Below are 25,540 nucleotides of genomic sequence, written 5' to 3' on the forward strand. Positions count from 1 at the left end.
TTAAGTGTAAAAAGTCTAGATCCCAAAATGTACACTTTTGTGATGTCATTAAAAATGTAGTTTAGTGACCACCACCAGCTGTAATTATCCTTGTTGTACTTAAATAGTATATATATATATATTATAGAGGTAAAATGATGTAGGGATTCACAATTTAGATTAGATTCAACTTTATTGTCATTGCACACAATAGTACTAAGCAACGATATGCAGTTATGAGTGTTCATGGTATAATATAAATATATACATGCCCTATGGCAGATATAAACTGAAGTACACTACCGTATAAGGAGGTATAACCATTATAAACAGCAGTATATACATTGAATACACTATAGATCAGGTATACAAATAGAAAGTATAATAAACAATACATAATAAATATTAATATATTATAGACCGTTATTGACGTTTTGAAAATTTGAATAAATGTGGGTATGGTAAAGACAAATGTGGCCAAAGAAGACAAAGTACCAAAGTCAACTATTTTACATAGTTTAGTAGTAGCCTACATAGGAAATGTATTTGTTTGTATGCATTAGTGTCATCATGTCAGTGTCAGATTTTCCTTACCCAATGCATAACGTCCCCTTTGACTAAATATCCAAATTCCAATATTTTCTGCTGCTCGTGAACGCAGCTTTTGCTTGTCTCCCCCCTGTCCTGAACGCGTCCATTGGACTACAGGGACCACTACTATAAACATATCAAAAGTCGTTGCGCTCGAAGAGGACCACGTCGTAGTTACACACAGCCGAGTTGGAGAACTTTTTGTGACTTTTTTTATGACTTTTGGGCTCCGTGAAAAAACGGAGAAAAAACGTGGGAGTTGGAGCAGCGACAGTTTGTGACTTTTTGTTCTGAAAGTTGCTGCGCTCGTTTGATTCAAGAGTCTCTCGTGGGAACGTATTCAGAAGAAAAACACGATATGAGGATTATCTGCTGGCTTTGAGCTTCAACGCCGTCGAGCAAAGAGGAGTTTCTCCAGCAAGGAGCAGAAAACGGCATGTAGCGCAGGATTTAGGGTAAGTTTTCTTCATGCAACAAAACAAAATCATAACCAGGAGAGTTTTGTTATGCTCTTGGTTGTTTCCAAAACGCCTTGAAGTAGTGAAAAGCTCTTTTAATGTCTCAATGCGCAGTGTAACATGTAGGCCGAATGGCCCGGGCCACGTATAGCAGTCAGGGGAACCCAAATATTCTCATGCTAAACCCCCACCCCGTCTTTCTCCATATAAACATACATTAAAGTACAGGCAGAGCCTCCTTTCCTCTTGAAAATATGTGTACCACTGAACTGGAGAACAAAGTAAACCTGTAGGTAAACTGAAAGCAGTGTGAAGAGTTACACCTCCAATCACAGCAGGCTACCACGTTATAGTAACAGGTAATGAGGTAATGCTGAAGTATTAAAACAACCATCATGAATTTTGAATATGAATAAACTTGTCTAAAAATACTGTATGGAGGCTTTTGCACAAACCCCCTTAGTACCTAGTTTGGACTTCTCTTTTGGAGGCAATGGACAAAACTAGGCATCACTTGGATGACCTACCTTACTCTATTGTTACTACACACTTAAATAATAATTAACAGACGCTTATTGACTGTATGTTAGTGCACAGTGCATGGAGTCATTCAGGTAAAACAAGAGACTTAAAGTAAGACCTGCATATGCATCCGTATGACCTACAACACTTTATTGTTACACCTAGAAATCACACTCTGACAACCACCTGTGTTAACATACGCTCATTGACTGTAGTTTATTGCACACGGCATGGAGTCATTCAGGTAGAAACAAGAGACTTGGAGCAAGAGCTGCACATGCATCCTTCCCAAAGGTGACTTACATCATGGGTTCAATCGTGATGATGTTATCATTTTTGTGTGCCCTGCTCACACCCTGTACGTGCATGTTTGTGTGAGACTATGTAAAGATGTGTTTGGACATGCACCTTGGACTACCACCATCCATTACTGTACAAAAAAGAAAGGGAAGAATTCTGTAAGGGCAAATATAGCATAGCTGCAGGAGGCGTGGGCCACACACACACACACACACACACACACACACACACACACACACACACACACACACACACACACACACACACACACACACACACACACACACACACACACACACACACACACACACACACACACACACACACACACACACACACACACACACACACACATACTAAGGTATATACGCTCTAAGGCATGCTATGTAAATTATATGGTGCCAAAGCAAGTGGCTCGGGAGTACACACCACTTTTAAAACACTGATGGAGGATTTAAAGGACCAGACGTCAGAGTTGTAGGTTCCGCCTTCGTCCGTGTTTTCATCACTTCATGGTGAGGCTTGTTAATAGTTGAGTCACAAGGCAGTTGGGTTACATTTCTAATACGTGTCTGATAATTTCCACACAAGCAGAGTCAAATGTTGCCCTCTATGTCCTTCTTTTATATTTAAAAGCTTAAGGAATTTGCTCCTGAAATGTTAACGCTAAGGACCAAAGGCATGTTTTGTTTACGTTGTGCATGGTAAGACTGTAATACGTGTTTACTGCATAATGCGAGGCTGCATGTTTACAGGAAAAGTGGCCATTGTTTGTGTAGCCAGTGGTCATCTGAGTCTAAAGGCCATTTGATTGCTATGTGGGGGGAACACACCTGTAATTTTGGTGAAGGGTTCGCGCTGTAGCACAGGAAGAGAGGGAGGGAGGAAAGTGACTGTTGTTATTGTCGTAGCGGTTTTAAGTGAAGGCCAAGACATGTGCAACATTCCTTCAAACTCCTGTTGTTCTGCAGATAAAAGATGAAGACCTCCTTCCTGTTTCTTACAATTTCAGTGATTCTATTACATTTACATTAACAAGGGCTTTCTAAAATGCTGTTTTTGCTGTATTTTGTACCGTTATTATGGATCTATTATACTTTAGCTATATCATCCTAAACCTTATTTTATTCACCCTATGTCTGACACAATTAATCAAATACAAATTTGACAAACAAGGCATTTTTGGAGTCCTTTGTCAAGCTAAAGTGCCAGAACCTTTTGGTTTGTGCTTTTGAAAAAGTGGCCATTTAATAGTTTTTATCCTAGTAAATATGTAAGTGTTTGTCAGACAAAGCAAGCAACTTGAAGATGTCACATGTGGCTAAAGGAACATTTGATGGGCATTTTCAAGTTTTCTGACATATCAACAGATTAGTTGCGAATGTCATTAGTTGAGGTAGGGCTGTGCAATTAATCGTATTTTAATCGCGATTACGATTATGGCTTGCGACGATTATGAAAACAGCATAATTGACAAAATACGATTATTTTGCTGGGTGCGCTTCACCCCTCCCTAAAAGCCCACTCGGCCACGTAGTAGTGATATGTGTTGTGAGTGTTCAGCGCGAGCGCAGATGTCAGAACAAGAGCAGCAACTCGTTTAAAAAGAAGGGTACAACTATTTCCACTATTTGGAAGTACTTTGGCTTTCAGGAGTCCGACGTGGAGCAAAAGAAAGTAGGCCTACAGTGCAGGATTTGTTACCAGGTTGTGTTGGCACCACACGCTAACACAACCAATCTCTTTAATCACCTGAAATACAACCACAAAGTGCAATACGACCGGGCAATAATACAACAAAAAGCAGATGCCCGCTCGACTTCATCCACCACATCATCACAGTCATCGATTCAGGACGCATTGTACAGAGCAACGGCCTACGCGACGAGCTCTCAGAGACACAGAGATATTACAGGTGCCATTACATTTCACATCGCTAAAGATATGTGCCCAGTTAGCACTGTTAGCAACCAGGGCTTTAAGCAACTTGTCAACACGTTGGACAAGCGTTACGCGATGCTGTCTCGGTATTATTTCATTCGGTATTATGTGACAAATGCCGTGGGGAAGTTGAGAGAGATGTGGCTTCAGCTGACTACTTTGCCACCACAACGGACCTATGGTCTAGCCCAGGGGTGCCCAACCAGTCGATCGCGAGATGTGTCTACAAATAGAACAACAATATTCTGTTTTATCGTTAATGTCCTGTAAGATAATCTTCCTGTGCCAGAATAATGCACTTGAATGCATCAAAGCTTTGTGATTGGCCGGCGTCACATGTGTCGGGGCGTGGCTGAGGGTCTTCAGTACAGGTGGCAATATCGTCACCTGCCTGCGCTCATCTCTGAAACCAGACCATGTAAACAGCCTGGTGTTTCTTGCAAAAAATCTTTAAGAGATGACATGAGCAGCCCTACCAGCATTTGCCATGGTGGCCAACACATTTTTATTTGGTCTTAAATTGTAGTTCAACATTTATTTCCTGTTACTTCTGGACCATGACGGTTGGCCAGCCTTCAACGTTTAACTGAGTGGAATATGTTGAATATGTTGAACCAACATGTTGGCTATATGTTAAGGAGTTGTCAGTAGGTTGTGACAGTGCACTGCATCATGTTTGATTTCATTTATTTTGGTCTAATTTATTTTTATTTATCATATTAATAATTTATGTTTAGTATGGTTTTGGAAGTGCGGTCCAACATATTTGTTCTTGTTTATTGGTAAAATATTATTTGTTTTAAAGTTCAATAAATGGTCAATGAATAATCGTCAAAATAATCGTGATATCAATTATTGACCCAAATAATCGTGATTATGATTTTTGCCATAATCGCACAGCCCTAAGTTGAGGCTCTAATTGCAATAATTCCTTATGAATGTCATGCTAGTTTTAGCAGCTCTGCTCGAAAAACAAGTAATTATTTATGTGAATGACATAAAAACCTGCTTTTAAGGAGCGTCAAAATAAAAACATGTTTTAAAAAAGTTCCTAATAACTTAAAACAGTTTAATATACAATAATGTGCAAGCTGGGTCTGTGTGTGTGTGTGTGTGTGTGTGGCGCGTGTGTATGCACACTTGCAGAGAGGCTTTTGTAAGAGTTGTGTAAGTGCTGTGCTCTCTGGCAGCCCGGCAGACAACAACAGAGCAGAGAGCATGCCGCCACATGCCCAACTCTCCCACACTACACCTGAGGCAGCTTCCAGGTGCTGCGGTGGAGTTGTCAATCACAGCTGGTCCCGCCCCCCACAGCAGGACAGACCCCTCTCCTTCTGACTATCCCAGGAGTTAAAAACGGTGACTTTCCCTGTAATGTGTCTCACATATGGTGTAACTGTACACATTTTATAGTATTTTGAGAGGAAGTGTCTCTTCTCTCCTAATAGAGCATCAAGCAGAGATGTTTTCCATTTGATCTCGAGTTTTAAAAGTGTGCATTTTCCTTTCCTCGCGGCCATTATGTGTCTTGGATACAGCCGGATGTAAGCAGTAGCAACCCCAAAGTGTTGTTGCTTTCATAGGCCTGTAAACTGCGAGCTATTGAGGTCCCTGTTAGTGTTAGTGCCTGAGGTTCAGCTGTGAGAAAACACTCAGTGGCTTTTTCATGATGGAGCATGTGTGTGTGTTTGTGTGTGAGGAGCTGTGTATGGTTGTGTGAGTGTGATGTGGTTCCCAGGAGGAGGGGGGCATGGAAAATGTGAACAGCACCGCGGTTTGGCTTTGGAGCAGACATGGTGGCCGACGCTTGTGTTGCTTTTGTGGAGGTGGAGAGGCCCGCTATCAGCCTCACTGTCCATCACTCTTTCCATCCATCCCCCCCCGCCCACCCCTCATCCTGAACAACTGTACCAACATGATAAGAGCCTGAGAAACGCTGGTGTCACACCTCTTTTCCCCCTGTATCCTGTGTGCTCACTTATCTAAAGCCTGTATTTTATCAATCAGGAGCTGGGACACTCGCACATAAATACACAAATGCTGCACTTTTTCTCTCGGCCATATCTATGAAACTCTCCCGGCCTTCGTGTCATCAATCCACAGGTTTCCGAGCCACAGGATGAGTCGGCAGAGCTACTTCATTGTTGGTTTGGAAAACCCTCTTTGATCCTCCCCCCCCCTTCATGTTTTATTGACAGTGTTTACATGGCAATGCCAGCCTGAAACAATGAGCAATACCTTTCTATTGCTGTCACCTGTGGCACAGTTCTGCAGTGATTATTATTGTCTTCAACTCTTTTAGTTTTACGATATTTAGAGTAGGTTGCTTTTTAGACTTTCACTATCAGGGCTGCGTCAACTTAGGAAATTCTAAGGCTACTAACTTCTGTACGATTGTCGTCATTAGTTGATATTATTTCTCCCAAAAGACCAATTTAAATGTTGTGTTTATCCGAATTGTGCTAATAAGTTTCTTGAAGCATGACTACATACAAATATTTCACAGCAAAACAACCAGTTTAATGACAAAGTGGCAATACTGTTGGACAATGACATTATTTACTTGTTTAATGGGAGGACAAGTTGATTTTCTTCAACAACATTTGACAGAAAGGCAAACTCTTATTGCATATGCTCAATACATTAGATGAGCTGAATGCATTACATGGGCTTTGAATCAGGATTGCATCAGGACTTTCAAATGACCATCTGCAAGAGGAATATATAGTGGATGTTTTAAGAGCACAACTGCAAGACATTCTTAGATGTTGCATTGATGTTGACTGAAATGTCCTTGAACACATTTTATTGACTATTGTTTTACTTTTCAGTGAAGCTTTGTGATTTGAACTCACAGTTGAACCCCTTTATCTGTACGCAAGTGTGTCTGTGTGTGAGAGTCACACGTAAGGAAATGCTGTGTGTGACTGTCAAGATACAGACGAGGCTCCTTCGCTGTCTGGGTGTCACCTCTGTGCGAAAATACAATTACTATTCGACTGGAGCCTTGTTAGCTTGTGTTTACCCTTTTTTTACATGAAAACACCATAACAGCAACACAAATAAATGTAACATGACAAACAAATTAAACCGTATGTTTGCTTCATTTTCTTTTGAGACTTTACCCCAGTTAGCATCGTCCTTCATTAAGTGCCCTAAATAGCTGGATAGCAGAGGCTCCTTTTTTTTGTAAGGCACTCTCCAAGTTGCTCTTTTGTGTTGTACCAAAGAACTCGCTCAACCTTTTGGGTTTGTATACGTTCTTCGATGCTGCTTATCTCCAGACGCAGCTCCGACTGACTTTGTGGACCTCAGCGCACATCGACCAGCGAATGGTTGTCTTTTACACAGGTTATGGGTTTAGGATGCAGTCAGTGTAGAGAACAGGGTGGACAGAGAGAGGGCGTTGTCAATCCCGTCAGTGCCAATGTTTCACCTTTTAGTACTCCGAACAACTCTCTTGACTCTCTTTGAGCAACTAGGTGAGAACTTTCCATTTTCCACTGTCATTTCCCAAGTGTTGGAAGTGCTGCACTGTAGCATTTGTCATGCCTGACGCCAAGCTGCTGGCATCAAACATTGTATCAGGTTTGCTCTGTCTTGCAACCCAGATAATATGGCTAATTTTAGACCATAGCGGATCCTTTTCCTTCTCACAGAGTCTTGTTCAACAGCTCCTGAAGGTTCCAAATATATGGGTTGCATATGCTGAAGTGTATTTGCATTTTTCTGTCACCAGTCACAAAGTCTATTCCCTCATAACTGCAGTTCCATGCTCCTCACGTCCCACTTGTAATGCAGACCTGAGCTGAGGAATCACTGTTGAGGAGAAACGTTGTGTGCCACCCCGCATGAAGTCATCTACTGTACATGGCAGGCAAAAACCCCAGCAACAGAACACTCCAGATCTAGCCTACAGAAAACAGCTGGATCAACTTGAGAAATGTTTCCTCCTGTTGTCAGCACTATTTCTTTTACTCTGATGTACCAGTACAGGGAGGCATCAGCCAGACCATGGCATCAGCAGCATCATCCTTTACTTCAACATTGTCAACTCTTTGACATACTTCACATTCACTAACAAGGTGAATCATTCTGTACCATTGTTTCCTGAGTCTCTGTATTCTGTCAGCAGGAGCATGACCTTATTGTTTATGCACCTTCAGCAAGATTATTTGTTTTACATCAGAGTTTAATTTGTCTGAGATTGATAGTATTTCATCCTTACAGTACGTTTCTTCATGCTTCTTTTTCTTTTCTTTAAGTGTAATCTTTTGGAGTTGCCAACACCTGTTCATCACTTTGAAATATCTTTTGTTGTTGTTCATAATGTTCACACTATATCGACCAGAGCTTGTGAAGTCAAGTCTCACAGGTTTGTTGAACATCACTGCCCTGTCATTTTCCATTTCTAGTACAGTCCCTGCTCTTTACTTTACTCAACATAGTGGAATGTCAGATGGGACGACATCAGTTTCATTTTGACGATTAGTCTCTCCTATTTTGCAGGAATATACCACCTAACCATCTCCAGACCTCTCTGTTGTCGGCTGTTTCTCGCTGGGAGCTTTCGCCGTTTTTCTTCCAAATATCTTCGAAAGTGATGATTAAATTAATGTAAACGTTAGAGCTCCGGGGCTCGGGTCCAAATAGACACCTCCAGCTTTCGTATGGCTTCTCGTTGTCGAAGCCTGGTGGAACTCTGTAGTTACCAGGCATCCTCTGCTACCATTAATCGATTATAACACAAACTTTTATCTTAGCACAACTCTGTCCCATGTTGGGATACTGTTCAAACCCAAACGTAAACGCCCCACTTCCGGTAACACTTCAGGTTCTTCACAATAAATGTGTGAACATATTAAACATTAAAGGTCACCTATCATGCTATTTTTAGGCCATAGCATAGGTCTCAGATATATAAAATATATAAAAAACATGTCTATGAAGTGTTTTGCTCAAAATACCAAACAGATCACCCATTCTAGCCATGCCTCATATCCCTCTATTTCACTTCCTGTTTCAAAAGTGCTGATTTGGGGTATAAAGCTTTAAAAAGACCCGGCAGCTACTGTCTAAACTAAATACTGCGGTGATGAAACGCCATATCATGGATTATCATGGATTATTTCTGAAACAGTATGGAGCTCAAAGGCTTTCTCTCTTGCCGGTTATACCACAAGGTGAGTTCCTTTTTATTTCCTGCTTCTTCACACACATGCTCTCCTGTACAGGTTAGCTCTGAGTGTTAGCAATGCTAATGTAAACACCGAGCATATTACGTCCAAAACAGTCGGGCATTGTTTCTGATAGCCACTTTCTGATAGTGCTGTGGGTCTGCATTGCCGATATGACATCATACCGGACGCAAATCTGGATCAGCTCCGTTGTACCCCCGTTTTTAGAGATTTGGGTACGGAGGAAAAAAGAGAGGGTTTTATTTTCTGACGCTGCGTGAGTTCCCTGACACAACGGGGACACACATTTATGTATAAAAGACATAAAAAAGTGCATTTTGCATGATAGGTCCCCTTTAACATAAAAAGTGCATGTAAGTTAACACTCTGCTCTGTTTGTGGCTGGCCTTGTGCTCTTATGCAGAAAACGTTTGTATGTATTTGTGGGTGCAAGTGTGTTTGTATGTGTCTTTGTCTAAGAGATGGAGAGAGGGGGGGGGGAAAGAGAGCTGGAAAGTGAAAAAGCAGATGCGCTTGTTAGAAACACTGTCTGGCCGCCTGGCTCCACCATCTGTTTGCAGCTGCTAATGTTTGTGTGCGACAGACAGTACGTTTGCGTGTGTGCGTATGTATGTTCAGTCCTGTATTAAAGGCAGCAAGCATACAGTATACCATGGAACGTATATTTAAGTTAATTCCTTTAAGGTGAGGAAACGGAAAGGTAAAGTCTACTGTTTTGTTTCAAGGATAAAAGTACACACAGACACACACACACTCCACACAATCCTCTGGCTCAGACGGCTACACACATTGCCAGAGTGTCAGATAACAAAGAGGTGGTGTGTCCTGCTGTCCCTTAGGCATGCTGGGAAAATTATTGCTGTGCATGCACACTCCTTTACTGTATGTGCTGTTTTTAAACTGCAGAGATTGCACAGTTTACCGCCCAGTGACTCTGGCTGCAGGGATCAGTCAGGCGGTCTGATCCAGGGTCAGCTCCCACTGCTACTCAGATAGACTTTGGCTGTATGTGTCCAGGAATGTGTTTAGACTTCAGAGCTGTATTTCCCCAAAACATCTCACTATTGACTGAGCCTGTCTTAGCTCCAGGGTAAGCTAGAAAAGAGGGTTAAAGTCTTGGAAGACTTTTTAGGAACAATCTGACAGAATCTGGCTGTTCTTATTCAGACAAAAGTGAAATATAGTAGGTCACATTTTTTTATTCTATTTGGATGAACAGATGGCTTAGGTACCAGACAAGTAGATTTCCTAGACGGCAATTAATCTTATGTGTGAATGCAGACTATCCAACATGATAAGTAAAATACTTTTGATCTTTAAGGTATCTTTTTAGCCATTCGTTAAGAAAATAAAAAAACAGTTTGCTGCATTTCTGTGATTTATAATTGGAAATGTGTGGTTTTCCAGAAAAAGAAAGAACTGTATTTGTCTATATTGTCTGAACAAGCATCCTGAGTCTTTAGATATCTATTGAATTTGAACTCCTACTATTTGATCCAGGCCTGGTTTAAGCTTGTATAGTCCAAGCTGTAAAAAGAGTACGCTGTAGAGGAGTAGTTACGAGCTGTGAAGCACTTAACCCCTTTGTTTTGCTACAGCGCTCATGTGTAACAGGAGGGGAGGAGGAAGGGGTGGTGTTGGTATTTCAGACGGAGACAAACAACAGAGATCAGATTGATTGAGTTACACACGCTACACTTGCGTCCTCAGCTCTTGACGGACTGCGTCTAATGGTCTTAGCAGTAGGCGACAAAGTGCTGTTTTGTTCCCGCTATTGTGTGGATGTGAATAGAGCAAAGCGACAGACGGGCTGCCCCTGAGAGACGAGGCACACACAGCACCCAGACCAGACGCTCTGTTACTGCGCAGATGATCGGGAATAATGTTTTAACAACTTTTCCTTTTATCAATAATGTAGTAAAACTAAACAAATAGGTGATTTCCTGTTGTTTTTTGCCTGCAGCTGGTTGTAGTTTGGTTGTATGACGTGACATGGCGGGCTGAAGTGATTGTCACTGCTTGTTTTGGTTTGGTTTAAATTCTCAGGTGGCCTCTGTGTGCTGAGTCCACACCTGAGTGAATAGAGAGATGACTGGCAGAAAAACATTGCACCCTGAGGGGGGGGGGAAACCTGTGTCAACATTGTTTTTTCTCTGATTTAATATCCGTCTTTTGTCACCTGTCAACACATTTAACAACTGCTCCCATTAGTCACTTTTGCTTGTTACACCTGTCAAGTGATCTGTCCCCACAGAGCGAGCAGTTTGAAGAGTTAACAATGGAAACCTGTAAGATCCCTCCCCCTCCTTTATGTCAGACGGTGTAGACATTTCTAGCCACTGATCGTATATTGTAGCTGGTTGATTCTATAAACTGTGAATTGGTTGATAAAGTAATCTCTAGGACTTTTTTCATGTAAAGGGTCTATATTATAAGATGAATACTAGGTACTTCCATGGTCTAATATTGTGACACTATCTTGTGTAACATTGGCTAGAGTTTAACGTTCCTCCAAGCTAGGAAGCATCGAGGCAAAGATTTCCTCCCAGAATGAAAAATATGACCCATGGTGGACTCGTGAACATGGCTTTTCTCATGGTAGGCCGTAACCAACTCTACCAATTAGTTAATAAGGAGTGTGTACAAGGAAATGAAGCTAATTACAGTTAGTAGTGAACTGGACATGCTAATGACTGCAGCCTACGTTAGCACCGATAAACGCACTGTAATCCATCCTTACACTTTGGCTCATGTGTTTTTGTTCTTTGAAAAGTAGAGCCACTCAACTCTTTGAATTCTATATTAATGTCACACGTGAACCATGCACACACACCACTTGCAGGAATACAACGTTTGGACAATTTCTGTTTCTGTCAAATGCTTGATCTGCATGCTAAAAACAAATCTGCTTATTGACTTAATGACCTTTCTTATCACCAACTACATCAATTATAACATGCTGGAGGAAATCCATCTGCCATCTTTTGACATGTTATCACGCACAAGCACAGAGACAGTTTGATTGAATTGAATCTGACGCCAGTCTGACGGAGCTCACATGTTTGTTTTTGCACATGGAAGCTCACACACGGCTTGATGTGTTTTCCAGTTGAAGTATGCAGGTCTCTGTAATTTGCTTACCTTTTATGAATTGACTAGATGGCCCCTGCATGCACATCATCTATCCTGATTGATTAAAAGCATTCCTGTCATTACACAACTTGTCTGCTGAAGAAATTATACACTGTTGTTCACGTGTTTTTTTTATTCTCACCTTTTCTTGCTGTGACCACACCGGTCCAGAGGGGATAGAGAAGAAACTCAACAAAAGATATGAATGGTTTCATATATATTTAGCCGAAGCTTTCTACCCTGAAAAAGGAAAACAACCTCTTCCCTCAGTTTTCCCTCTCGTTTTCTCCATGCCACAAAATTACAATGTGCAAATTCATAAACGTATATGCTGTATTTGCACGCTGGAAATAAACACGACGGTCAGGAGAGAATGTTGCTGCAGCGCTGTAGCGGCGTTGAAGCAGCGTTTTTTGTGTCGAGGAGTGGGTTCGGTCCCCAGCTATTGTCTGTCTGTCTGTCTGGCTTGACTCAACCACACACTTCCAACCATGCCACTGATTACTAGTTTAGAGTTAACTGCTGTTTGGCCTTTTGGCTAACCTCTGAAAACCTGGTGGGTGTGTGTGTGATCCTGTGTGTTTGTGGTGTGCTCTGTCCATGCATGTCTATGTTTGTACACTACACAGTGAAAGTATGCGTCTTTATTTGTGTCTTTGTGTGCTCTGTAGGCTTGTTGACAGCGATCTCGTGGAGCCTCTGTGCTCGGGAAATTTTCTTGAGGAATTTTGGGAAAGGTTTAACCGCCAATCTGTGATGTCACTTCCCCCTATGCCCCGAGTCAGAGTGGAGGGTCAAAGAGGCCGTGGTCCGGGTCAGGTGGCGGCTGGGGTCATATTCCAAAGTCAAAGCTGATTTACTCACCCATTGTAGTCCAATTATTCCCTTGCTGTGGCTGTCTCGGATGCATTCAGGAGTAAGGAATGTGTTACGGCCTCCAAAGGGGCAGGGCTGTTACAAAGGTGTGATTCAGATCGCACCAAACAACACGGCTGTAAGTCAGCAGTTTGTAGTCCTTTCATTCAAGACTTGCTCCCTTGTGTCTTTCCCCTCCCGCACACTCAGCCTCGCCACACACACACACACACACACACACACACACACACACACACACACACACACACACACACACACACACACACACACACACACACACACATACACATACACATACACATACACACACGCACACTTTCCTTCCTTGTGGTGCATACTTGTGTCAGGTGTGCTCTGTTTTTCCAGTCAGGGTAGAGAGGAATCTGGGCTGGGGTCCAAGCTGACTATCAACAGCACATTGCCAGAGCTCGGGACAAGAAGCAACACATCCCCTCCATCTTTACTCCTCCTCCTTCTCCCTCTCCACTCCTCCCTCAGTGTTCTGCTCTCCTGATCACTGGAGCATTGTCATTCTGTATTTTGGTCTTTTTTTATTCTTCAATTTGTGTGCGTTTTTTTCTCCATTTTCTCATATTTTCTATACATTTTCCTCTTTTGTGTTTTCATGTTCACTCGCCCTCCTGAGTCTTTGTAATGGGTTACCACCAGTTTACTAGTCGGACTGACATTTCCCAGGGTTTTTCTATGGAGAAGAATGTATTTTACCAGCTTAGAAGGTGTGTAGACCTTTTGGGGTTTTGAGGTGTAGTTCCGGTCTAACAAGGCTACAAAGTGGCCACCACCCTTGAAATGACACTGCTTTTATCTATTAATTATACGTTAATTCCTGTCGACAATACCAGCATTATCACTTGGTGGCTTGGCATTTACCCAAGGTATTTTTAGGTTTGCCTCTCGTGTTGCATACACTAGTGCAGTGGTTCCCAACCTTTTTTCCCAAGAGCCCCCCCCAAATGATACCTGTTGGAAGTTGCGCCCCCCCCCCCCCACACACACACACACACACACACACACACACACACACACACACACACACACACACACACACACACACACACACAAGGGGGGGGGTGCGCGCAACAGCGGTAATTAAAGTTTAAAAGTCTCAAAAAAGCTACAACTACTGTCACAAACTGGATGAATGTGAAGTATGTTGTTAAAGGAGGATGAAAGCGTAATTAAGGAGCACTATTGGAGTGACTTTGATGGTTATTGGACTCAGGATTAATTCATTTGGATTCCTGCTGTATGAAGAAATTAAATGACGGCGCGGAAGTGGAAACAATTCACAAAGGGATTAAACTGTTTAAAACACATGCTCAAAGTAAGCCGGATTTTGCCGATGTGTTTATGTGGATTCAAAAGTCGTAAATAATCTACAAAATGGAGGAGACCGATCTGATTGGAGCAACTGTGACAAATAATCCAACTGAAACCGGCATGGACAATGACTATGTTTTTTAAAATGCGCTTATCCTGACAAGACTGGTTTGGACACTTTATGGGCAGAAGAAACATTTCTATTAAAGAAATAATTATACATTTCTGTCTTTTTATGCCTTTAATACTAACTTGCATTTTTATTAAAATTAATTAGTCAATTATTTTTTATATTTTATTGTAATGTAGAGACAAGGCTTTTAGTGACAATCATGTATTGCCTTACAATTATATTAAAAAAAAAGTCTAAATATGATATTTGGCCTCAAATCATCTGAGGCCTGGCGCCCCCCCTGCGATCCCAGGTTGGGAACCACTGCACTAGTGTATAGGACATAATACCACATTATGTGACTATATAAACATAGTAAATAAACTTGTGTTTGTGTGTGATTTACTTCAAAGCTCTGTCCTCATACACACACATGAAAGCTTAGAACCAATGACTAACTCATTGATATGTTCAAAGTGTTCTCCAAAGACCTGTGTTAACCTTAAAACCACAGTTTGTGTGCGTGTTGGCCTCTTCCTCACAATGTTGCACTTTGTTGCAGTAATTAACAGTTTTATGTGTTTCAAATTGACAACATAAATTGACACGGTGTGTTTCGTGGCAGTAGCTGACAAACAGTGTGTCTGTGAAAGCATCTGTGCCACCACCGCATGTGTGTGATCTTACACACTACAACACTGTACGCTTCGATGTCTGGCACTGCGCTGCTGTCGGCCAGGGAGAGGGAGAGAGGGGAGATAAAAAGGAAAGGAAAGGCCTCCCACACAGGCAGATATGAGACTTAGAAGCTCCATTAGTTCCTCAAAGCCAGCTGCCGGGTTCAGATGGATGTCTGCGCTCGGCTGTTTGATGTCCATTCATCCATAGCCTCACATCTCTGCCTCTGTCTCCCAGCTTTGCCTGCCGCTGGGCCTCACGGGGCTACAGAGAGCGCAGCTGCCATAACTATAGGATAAAGCTGTCTGCTGCTACCGTGTGATTCCTGCCTCTGCTGACAACGTAGCACCGCTGCCCCTATCACCGGAGATTCTGCTGGCCTCGTCTGTTTTTTGTTTCTGCTTGTTTATGGGAGGTAGGCAGGATGATAACACGGAGGAATATGATGTGGGAAGCTTTGATAGGAAGAATGTTTACTGATTAGAGCACTGCTTATCTGTTGCATTCCTGTGGGATCAAATCTGAAAGTTTCGAAAGACTCCACAAAACTATCTGTGGATATTAGTCGAGAGTTTCTTGTTTGGCTAACACTTTTCTTTTTCATCTCTCTCTGCAGCACCTGTTCATCCTCCTCCACCTCCTCATCATCCTCCTCCTCCCCTCCGCACATCTTTGGGAATGGGCCAGCGCCTTGCCAGGGTGCATCTTTCCACCCGGTGGTGTGGCTGGCGTCGTGCGAGAGTGAGGAGGGCAGCGGCCAGGTCATAGAGCCGGCCCACCCCTCTCTCCACTTGCTTGCTCCCAAGTGACTTTTGACCTTTGACTCAGCCGTGACCTCCAGCCAGCCATGCCCTTCCGGCTGAGGCTGCGGCGCACACGGCGCTACAACGTCCTGAGCAAAAACTACTTTGTGACCCGGATTCGCCTGTTGGACAACAATGTGATTGAATGCACTCTGTCTGTGGAGAGTACGGGACAGGAATGTCTGGAGGCGGTGGCCCAGAGGCTGGAGCTACGGGAGGTGAGGACCCTTTCATTATGTGACCCACGTACATGCTTGTGTTAGACTGTTATGCACGTTGATATTTGGACACTTTGGAGGTTTGTTATATCTGGTTATCTACTTGAACAACACACTGTTAATGTAGCTTTAACAGTTCCTGTAATCATTTTTTGAACACATAAAGACAAGATAACATAACCTTGCAGATGCTAGAGTTTGTCCAGTTTCACAGCCTTTGACGTACCAGGAAACATCGTTGTAGGGACACATTGACATTTTTAAGGCATTGAAATGATCTAATTGTAAAGGTATTGAATGTTGACAGAAAATATCAGCAGTTGTCAGCTTTGACACATACATATATTACTATCAGTAGCAGTAGACAATATTGACAAAATCATAGTTCAGTTGAATGTTTGTCACACTATTGATAAAATGTCATAGTACATGCATCTAGATTTTGGCTTATCCATCAATAGAGTATCGCTGAAAATCATAATTCATAAATAAGGGTCAACATTGCCATAACTAGTCTTGATATCAGACAGAATTGTTAAATAGGTGGACTAGACTTCAAATGTCTGGACCCAGGCCAGCTTTTTGTACAACATTGTCCACAATGTATATACAGACATAAATAATATCTAACAATATGTGTGTATAGTCAAAACACCACCCTTTGGTAATCACCCATATAAAGCATACACAGAAAAAGTAAAACATTGACCCTCACACTTTACAGATTGTGTGTGTGTTTCTTTGTGTTGGTATGTGTGTGTTGGCCACGCGTCTCTCCTCACACCCTGTGTGTGTGTCTCCCTGCCCTGCACTGTCTCTCTCCTGCAGGGTCCTTGTCCGTCTCTAACGAAGCGTGGCTACCTCTGTCCTCTTTTCTCTGCAGAAGAAAGAGATACTGCTCATCCGCCTGTCCCCACTCCCCCCTGCCCCTGTCCTTGCTCTCTCTGTGTGTTTTCTCTCCTCCTTTTTATTCTCTTCACTCATTTTCTTTACATTTCCTTCACCAAGGTCTAACTCCCACAGGTATGTTGCTTTGCCTGGGGCTTATTGTTTGTGTGTGCAGTTGTTTTGCGTGAAAGCAGGGCAGTTTGTTCACAAATACAAATACGTGTGTTCAACTGTGTGTCTGCGCCAGCTGAGTGAGTGAGGGAGAGAGGGGTGGTGTGCTTTGCGTCCTGACATAGTGTTGTGGTATTTGCCAGGTGTCAGTGATGTTATAAATAAGGTGATGTGACGCCTCTGCTTAAGCCGCCGTCTGCCCCTATGCGTGCACGCCATCTCAGGACTGTGTGTGTGTCCGTCTGAGTTAGTTGTTTTCACCTTTGTTGCTGTACCTGAGGCCCTGAGTGTGTCTGTTAGCATGTGAGCAAGGAGTGTTTACTGATGAGTGTGTTAGCTCTTGCAGCTGCAGCTTTACGACCTTCTATACAGTAAAGTCAAAGCTTAAACAGGTATTTGTGATATGATATGAAACACACATACACACCAATAAAACCTCACCGTTTTCAAAATGTACATGGTCAGCTGTTAATAGTATGGCGGCTAGATCTGTTAAAGAAGTTTGACAAAATTAGAGTAAACTTAAAAAAGTGATTTTGGGGAAGCTGCTTACACTGAAATCACAAATGGCAGCAGTGTCATGTTTCACAACTGACTCTGTCCCAGGTTTTTAGATACATTTGCAAGTTCTACTGGTCCTTGGCATGCCCATGCATGGGTTGCGAGTATGGTGCCTGTTTTGATGAGTGAAACGTGTCCAAATGAACATGACGGGATGTTATGATTCAAATCGCAGGATCTTTAAACCTGCCCCACATCTATAGAATCCAGGATGTTTAGCCTGTTTTGAGATGACTGACTGAAACATCAAAAGTCAAGAAACTGTCCCCAATCAAGTCAATATTTTCTGTCCAACCGTTCCCTTTTTTATGGACCATTGTTTATACAGCTGAATTGCATTTTATTTTTCAAACTGTGTATGAATCTGTAGATGTTGATAGGCAAGAGACATTGTTTTCAAAATAGTTTTAATTTGGTTTTTAGTAAGATACCATCATTGCCTGTTTCCCTTCGCCAAGGGTAATCTTGCTGGCATTCAGTGGAGTCTAATATTTATGTTTAATAGAGTCTGGCTGCTGACGTCAAAGGTTTTGATTTGATCTGATTTGAAGGAGAAATATGTGCTTGTTTATTATTTCAGCTTGTGTATTAATCTCTGTTCAGTTTCCCCAATATATCCTCAACCTATTATTCTGTATCCCGACAAACCCCCATTTTCCCATCCCAAGAATGAACTGACATTACCATCTCCCGCCTGTCCCACCAAACTATTTCTTCCCATCCAACTTATACAACTCGTCATTTCTTTACTTCCTCCTTTTCCAACCTTCACTCTCTTCTTTCATTTCCTCTTTGTCCCTTTCCGTCATCTCCATCCTTTGACCTTGTGCTCCACATTGACCTCCTCCCTCTGTCTCTCGCCACCGACTCTAGACCCATTACTTTGGGCTATGGTTCCAGGGAAAGACCCAGGCCCCGGCCCATCGCTGGGTGGAGCTGGAGAAACCTCTCAAGAAGCAGCTGGACAAGTTCGGAAACGAGCCACTGCTCTTCTTCGGAGTCATGTTCTACGTGCCCAGTGTTTCCCGACTGGAGCAAGAAGCCACCAGGTAAAAAGAGTTTCAAAACAGCACTTATAACTGTCACTCACATACTCTGTGTTTATGTTATAAACTTCAGTTACAACTGCAACACCTTTATACCAGTAGCTTATAATCTTCTTTGCTATTTGACCCATTGTACATGACACATAGTCTGTTAACTGTAACTCTTTAACATTAGAACACTAATCTGCCAGATACTTAAATGGGTGCAAGGAGTCTGCCAGTTTAAAAAATGTGAATTGAAGTATATGTACACTTACATGTTTTTTAATAGAGCATAGATATAAAACAGGGTTATGTCACACTCTTAATTGTCTTATAATTGAAATTTGAAATACATTTTACATTAAGTATATTAGTCACAGTCTATGATAGTATTAGCAAACAGTTTCATTTCTGAACTGTCATCTCCCTACTAAGCTAGCTGGTTACCTTCAAGAAAACAGTGGGCAGAAAAGTGGTGACAGGCGTGGATGTCAATCTCATGACCGCCTGAGACTGATGTAATTTCCGACTGATTATCACCCGCAGTGTGTGTGTGTGTCTGTGTGTAAGAAAGAGTGTGAAGGAGCACGTTAGCTAGCTGTGAACAGGGCGTCCAGGGGTCAGTGTGTAGTGGACAGTCTGCCATCTCAGATTCCTTCTCACAGTCACACACAGACACACACGCTCTGCAGGTCTGCCTCGCACGGAGCTGGTGAATTTGCGGCTTCTGCCTCGCTGGATGTGGGAAAGGTCGATCGCAGGTCACGGCCTGACGTTGTGAGACTGCAGTTAGCTATAAGGTTTGTGTGTGTGCGACAATGTGTGTGAGAGTGTGTTACGCTGTTGGATTTCCTGTTTTTTTTACGGAGGCAGGACTGGACATGCCGTTTCAGGGCTTACATAGAAAATAATTAAATCATCATGTATCAGTGACCGGCCCCATATACTCACTGTGTGGAAGTGTGTATGGAAGTGTGTGTGGAAGTGTGTATGGAAGTGTGTGTGGAAGTGTGTATGGAAGTGTGTGTGGAAGTGGGTATGGAAGTGTGTGGGTTTCTGCAGGTTCGTTACACAGAAACCAGGATCTGCTTCTAGTAAGGGGATGGTATTCCAGGAAACCCCTGCTGTGTGTGTGTGTGTGTGTGTGTGTGTGTGTGTGTGTGTGTGTGTGTGTGTGTGTGTGTGTGTGTGTGTGTGTGTGTGTGTGTGTGTGTGTGTGTGTGTGTGTGTGTGTGTGTGTGTGTGGTGTGTGTGTGTGTGTGGTGTGTGTGTGTGTGTGTGTGTGTGTGTGTGTGTGTGTGTGTGTGTGTGTGTGTGTGTGTGTGTGTGTGTGTGTGTGTGTGTGTGTGTGTGTGTGTGTGTGTGTGTGTGTGTGTGTGTGTGTGTGTGTGTGTGTGTGTGTGTGTGAGAACAATGGCTGCCTCTTTTGCTCAAGCCCCCTCTCTTTCTCTTACACTACTTCTACATAGTGTCAACCCTACTCCTTTTTATCAAGAGCAGATCTCCTCATCACTTCAGTCCCACATTTTTACTCTCTTTCTCCGTCCCTTCGTCCTTCTTCCCTCTCTCCATTTTTCTCTCTTTTTTGTGTGTGTTTGTCAGGAATGTTGGCACAGCCGTCCATCGTAGGAGGTGGACCGCACATTCCTCCCAGCAGAAGTGCTGGGGGTAAAAGGGGAGTTGGGTGGGGGGGGGGTGTCTGGTTTACAAAACACACACATACGCACATACTCACATCCACTCACCTCACACACCTCGCATATTCCCCCCAATAATCCTGTGAGAAGCCAGCTGCAGCCCGGTCAGAGGGGTAGTCAGAATACAGCACATTGTAAGAACATACATGCTCCCTGAGGCAAGCTTTTCTAAAAGCCTGGCCCCCTCTTCTTCACATCAGGTTGAAAACAATCTTCACAGCTTTTTTGATAAAGTTCAAAACACACCTTTTAATGACCTAGTCCTTATCAAAGGATAACCCATCTTTAAAGTCATAATTTGCTCTTCTACTGTCTGTACTTTGAGGACATCAAATCGGGGAATGATAACAATCAAAACTGACTGAAATGTAGATCATTTATTGAGTTAAGGTTGATTTGGGTCACAACCAGTCAAGCAGATCTTTGTTTTCCCTACACACCTGGTCTGATGGTGGGGGGGAAGGGTAGGATTTGGTGAAGGAATGACAGAGGCAAAGAGGAAGACAAGTGGGGACAGAGAAAGTAAAAGTTTGGCTGCAACACTTGGCTTTGGGTTTGTACCCTGGTATTTATGTGGTTTATGCTGAGTCTACAGATGTTACTGCTGGAACGTATACATCTATATTTGTCAGCATATAAATGAGTGGGAGTTAGCGGACATGTTGTTTTTGGGAAGTGCAAGGTTACTTTTATCATGAAAATCTCACATCACACTTTGTTACTGACCTTGACTGTTTCTTTTCCAACTAGTATTTGGGCCATTGGTTTCAAATGCTTTTAGATTGTGAAAAAACAAGAGATTACTTGGTTTTGTAAACACATTCATGTTAACTTGTTGCCAGAAACCAGATGGACAGTGTTGCCTCCTCAGAGTAAATGAGATTTAATGAGAAAGTAATGTGGGTTTTGTAATGTGGTCAGGTCTTTGAAGTTCAGTGTTCGACTGATGTGTAACCTGACACTAGATCTCCCTCTCTTCCATCTATTCATCTGTTGGTTCTTTCCTCTCTTCCTCTCTCCATGCAGCTGTGAAAATTACCCAAAGCAGGGGGCTAAAGCGAGTGTGTCTGTTTGTGTGTGTGTGTGTGTGTGTGTGTGTGTGTGTGTGTGTGTGTGTGTGTGTGTGTGTGGGTGCTTGCTGGCTGCATATTCACACAAATAATTCAATTATCAAGCAATTATGGCAGTACTGCAAGAACGCTGGAGCCTGTGTAAACACTGTTCTCTGTTATGTTTTTGCAATTATACTCATAGTTGCAGTTACAGCTGCAAGATACACTTTTGTCGAGTTCTACGTAATTGTCAGATTATGTAATTGTAGAAACATAATTAGAGTTTTTACCTTGTTTTGCAACACATATTTTAATCCAATTGCATGACAATTTATAGCCAAGATATTTTTGCTGGCAAGATTTTTCACTCTTGTTTTTCTCATCTTCACACAGAGTATAAAATACAAACAAACTCTCCGTTTTTGAGGTGGCTTTCCTCCCCAAACATTCTTTATGCTCTCTGGTGTTAAAGTTGATAGAAAACAAGGCTTTTTCCAGCATGGTTTTATTGCTATATTCACACCAAAATGGCCACAAGAAGAACCAGAAGTTTGGTTTGAAGTTGCGCGCTGGATGAACTTTGACTCTGTAACAGAATCTGAAGGCTACATTTGTAGCCAGAATACTCCTCTAGGAAAACTCATGTAAACATATAAATCAGAGTAATGCCATACTCGCATTACTGGTCATAACCACATTGTTTTGACTGCTTTGGTGTGTGTGGTGGGTGTTCCACCCAGACTCAGTTGCACCGTGTTTGACCCCTGAAATGCTTCTTGCACTAATCCCACACTAACTACTATTTACTACCTACCTCTTTGGATTTCATCCATTTTACCCCACACACATCTTGTAGCCGGTGTGTGTGGTTGAAGCCTTCTGTTCCTTCTGTTCCAGTGATATGAAGGAGGGGCAAAGTGGCCCGGAGAGAGAAAGTGAGGAACCTAAACAGAGAGCTGTTGACCGGAGCGAGACCAGCTGGCCTCAGCAGCCCCCAAGGCTAACAGCACCAACAGCCTTGAAATCCTAGCATTGTTCAGCTATTTATCACACACACACACACACACACACACACACACACACACACACACACACACACACACACACACACACACACACACACACACACACACACACACACACACACACACACACACACACACACACACACACACACACACACACACACACACACACACACACACACACACACACACACACACACACATACACACACACACACACACACACACACACACACACAGCTGTACTCTGTTGTGCCCCTTGCTGATTCAACACATTTCAAAGTGAAATCCTCCTGCCTCCCACACAAGCTGTCTGGACCCATCCAGGGTTGAGGGGGTTGACAGGGTCATACCACTGCAGAGGTAGAGGGGGAGGAGGAGGGGTTGAAGCATATGTACACACACATTCATGCATGCATGCACATATGCTCGCAGGCTTGTTGTCCGGGCCACTTGGACATCTGGCAGCATGTCTTGAGCGGGACTCAAACATGCGTGGGCATATAAAGGGTCCTTTGTGCCTGTGTGGCTGCCGGGTGCCAGCAGAGCACTCTGCCATGGTGGAAGTCACAAGTAACTTCCAGTGGGGAAAGCTTTACCTCATGTCTACGTCTACATCCACCTGTTATTACAGCATCATTATGTCATTCTGACATGCATGCCAGGTGTCTACCATCATAGGTATGTCTTTATGGACACTTTGGCTTACAAGATGTGTCTACTCTTTTGAAGACTCTGAATTTAAAGGATATATTATTCACCAAGATTACATTCTCATACACTTTTTCTACTTCCTCCTAGTGGGATCGAGGAGGGCCATGTGATTAAACTACGCTCTGCTGTAGACTACTACTTGCTTACTCGGTTGATGCCTTTGTGTGGAGTTGTGTTTTTTGTGTAAAGTGGGCTCTGTCATGACGAGAACTCTTTACTACCTTAAGCTCTCGCATAGTTATTCCAAACAGTTTAACATCCTCCTCCCCACCGCTGGCCTTGCGTTTATATATAAACACCATTACATTTTTGCTATTGAACCTCAGAATGAGAACCAACCACTGTCAACCTCAACATACCCCATATGGAGAACGCTTGGAAAACATGGAGAGTTTGTAAAAACAAAGTCCACAATCATTTGAAGGGTTTTGTGCCTTGCGTGATCCCCCCCCCCCTCTTCACTATCCACACCACATCAGGCTCCTCCCTCGCTGCAGCCGCAGCGGTTGGGGTTGGCTAATTAGGGGGTTGCCACGGGAACGGAATGGCAGTTTAGCCAACGGGTGTAATGACAGGGTGAGGGAGGAGGGCGGGGTCAGATTATAGGCCTGGGAGTATGCTGAGTGGAGCTCAAAAAAGAAAGGAAGAAGTAGAGGAGGAGAGAATGTGAATATGAACATGAAAGATGTAAAGAACATAATGGAGGCCATGAAACTCTGAAAATAAGATTAATAGTTTAGCTAAATAGTGCATGACTGGTGAGAGCTGCTGTTACAATTGAGACGACAGAGGAGTATAACATTTTTGAGAATTGAGGGATTATAAAAGTATGAGTGTTTGAGTGAATGACTAAGCATGTCTTGCTCAGTGGTTCCCACATAGAGGTTTGTGTACTCTGGCATGGACTGACATGCGCTAACACTCACAGCTCTTTCTGACTGTGTGTGTGTGTGTGTGTGTGTGTGTGTGTGTGTGTGTGTGTGTGTGTGTGTGTACATCAGAAAAGGTGTCTCACAGCCCACATTGGAAAGACTCAGCCAGTGGTCACCATGGCAACAAACAGGAAACGGTGTGCAAGTTTTTACGCAGCTGAGCCCGGTCACCCTGACAATTCTGTATTTCCTCCTGTGTGGCCGCTCCATTCTTCAAAAGACACACATCCAGTTGGACTGTGGCTAAGAGTGGACAAAAGGAGCTCAGAAACTCGAGGAGCTCGGTGTATTTCAGCCTCCTGGTTTTGGGACTTTTAAACCACATTATTTTAAGGCCCAACAATCTGAACTGTGTCATCATATCAGCTTACACTTGGCAAAACCACCACTGCCCAAAACCACAGTGCAGAGTCCCCAGTTTGCCTCACATTCGCACAGCAATAATAATACTCCCACTTTGTCCTGCTTGTTTTGGTCCTACCTAAAATTAAACTCGGGCCCTATTGGTGTCAGCTCCATGTAACACACTCACTGTTAGCTGGAAACTGAAAGACCTATAAAATACCTATTACTTATCCCTTACTGGTATAAATTTGGCATTCCTCTTAAGTCAGAAATGAGTCACTGGTATTTCACATGAAGGTGATTCACTCATTCCTCTCTTGGATTCTGCAACAGGCTTCTCTGGCATTGTTTTAAACAGCTAATATTATTGCCAATACTGTCTTGACGCATACTTTCTGTTGACCAGAAGAAAATGTCTCTCTGTGGTGTCTATTTGCAAACATTCAATTGCTAATGTGCGACGCCTTAAGCACAGCTCTTCTTACTTTCCTTGGATCGATGAGTTGAACTGAAACCCATCATGTTTTCCAGCTTGATTTTATAAAAGTGGTGTTCAGAGACAGTGTGGCCAGTTGGAAAAATAACATTAACCACTAACCAAATTCTCCCGAGTTCCTGAAGGCTTATAACAGTGCTCATTCTACCACCCACTATGTCAGGGTTAGGGGTTTTTCGTAGATTTGAGCGGGTAGACAGGCTGGGGTATGCCATCTGAGAAAAGACTGAAGAGTATACAGTCATGCCAGCAGCTTTGTGAAGGATTTGCTCAGGCACAGCCAAATCTCAGAATGCTAACACGTTCTCTACCGAACAAAATTGTCGACACCATGGTGCTATTAAAGAAAAAAACAGGAAATAAAAAGTCCTCAGGATTTATCTACTGGGTACCACGAATGTCTGTGAAACCATTAATTGCAAACCATTCAATAATTGTTTACATTTTAGTCTGGATCGTAGTGATGGACCATCTAACAGACA

General features: G+C 42.9%; 1 protein-coding gene across 1 annotated transcript in view; it reads left to right on the forward strand.

Moving 5' to 3' along the window:
* Positions 1 to 664: 664 nt before the first annotated feature.
* LOC117533758 (tyrosine-protein phosphatase non-receptor type 14-like) overlaps positions 665 to 25,540 on the forward strand; it is a 40,314-nt gene continuing 15,438 nt past the window's right edge. Inside the window, exons 1-3 of the mRNA XM_034197670.1 lie at positions 665 to 1,025; positions 15,745 to 16,149; positions 18,643 to 18,818. Of these exons, the coding sequence (XP_034053561.1) occupies positions 15,976 to 16,149; positions 18,643 to 18,818 (350 nt within the window). The 5' untranslated portion in view covers positions 665 to 1,025; positions 15,745 to 15,975. The remainder of the gene's footprint in view (positions 1,026 to 15,744; positions 16,150 to 18,642; positions 18,819 to 25,540) is intronic.

Source organism: Gymnodraco acuticeps, unplaced genomic scaffold (assembly GCF_902827175.1).
Source record: "Gymnodraco acuticeps unplaced genomic scaffold, fGymAcu1.1, whole genome shotgun sequence".
NCBI classification, from domain to species: domain Eukaryota; kingdom Metazoa; phylum Chordata; class Actinopteri; order Perciformes; family Bathydraconidae; genus Gymnodraco; species Gymnodraco acuticeps.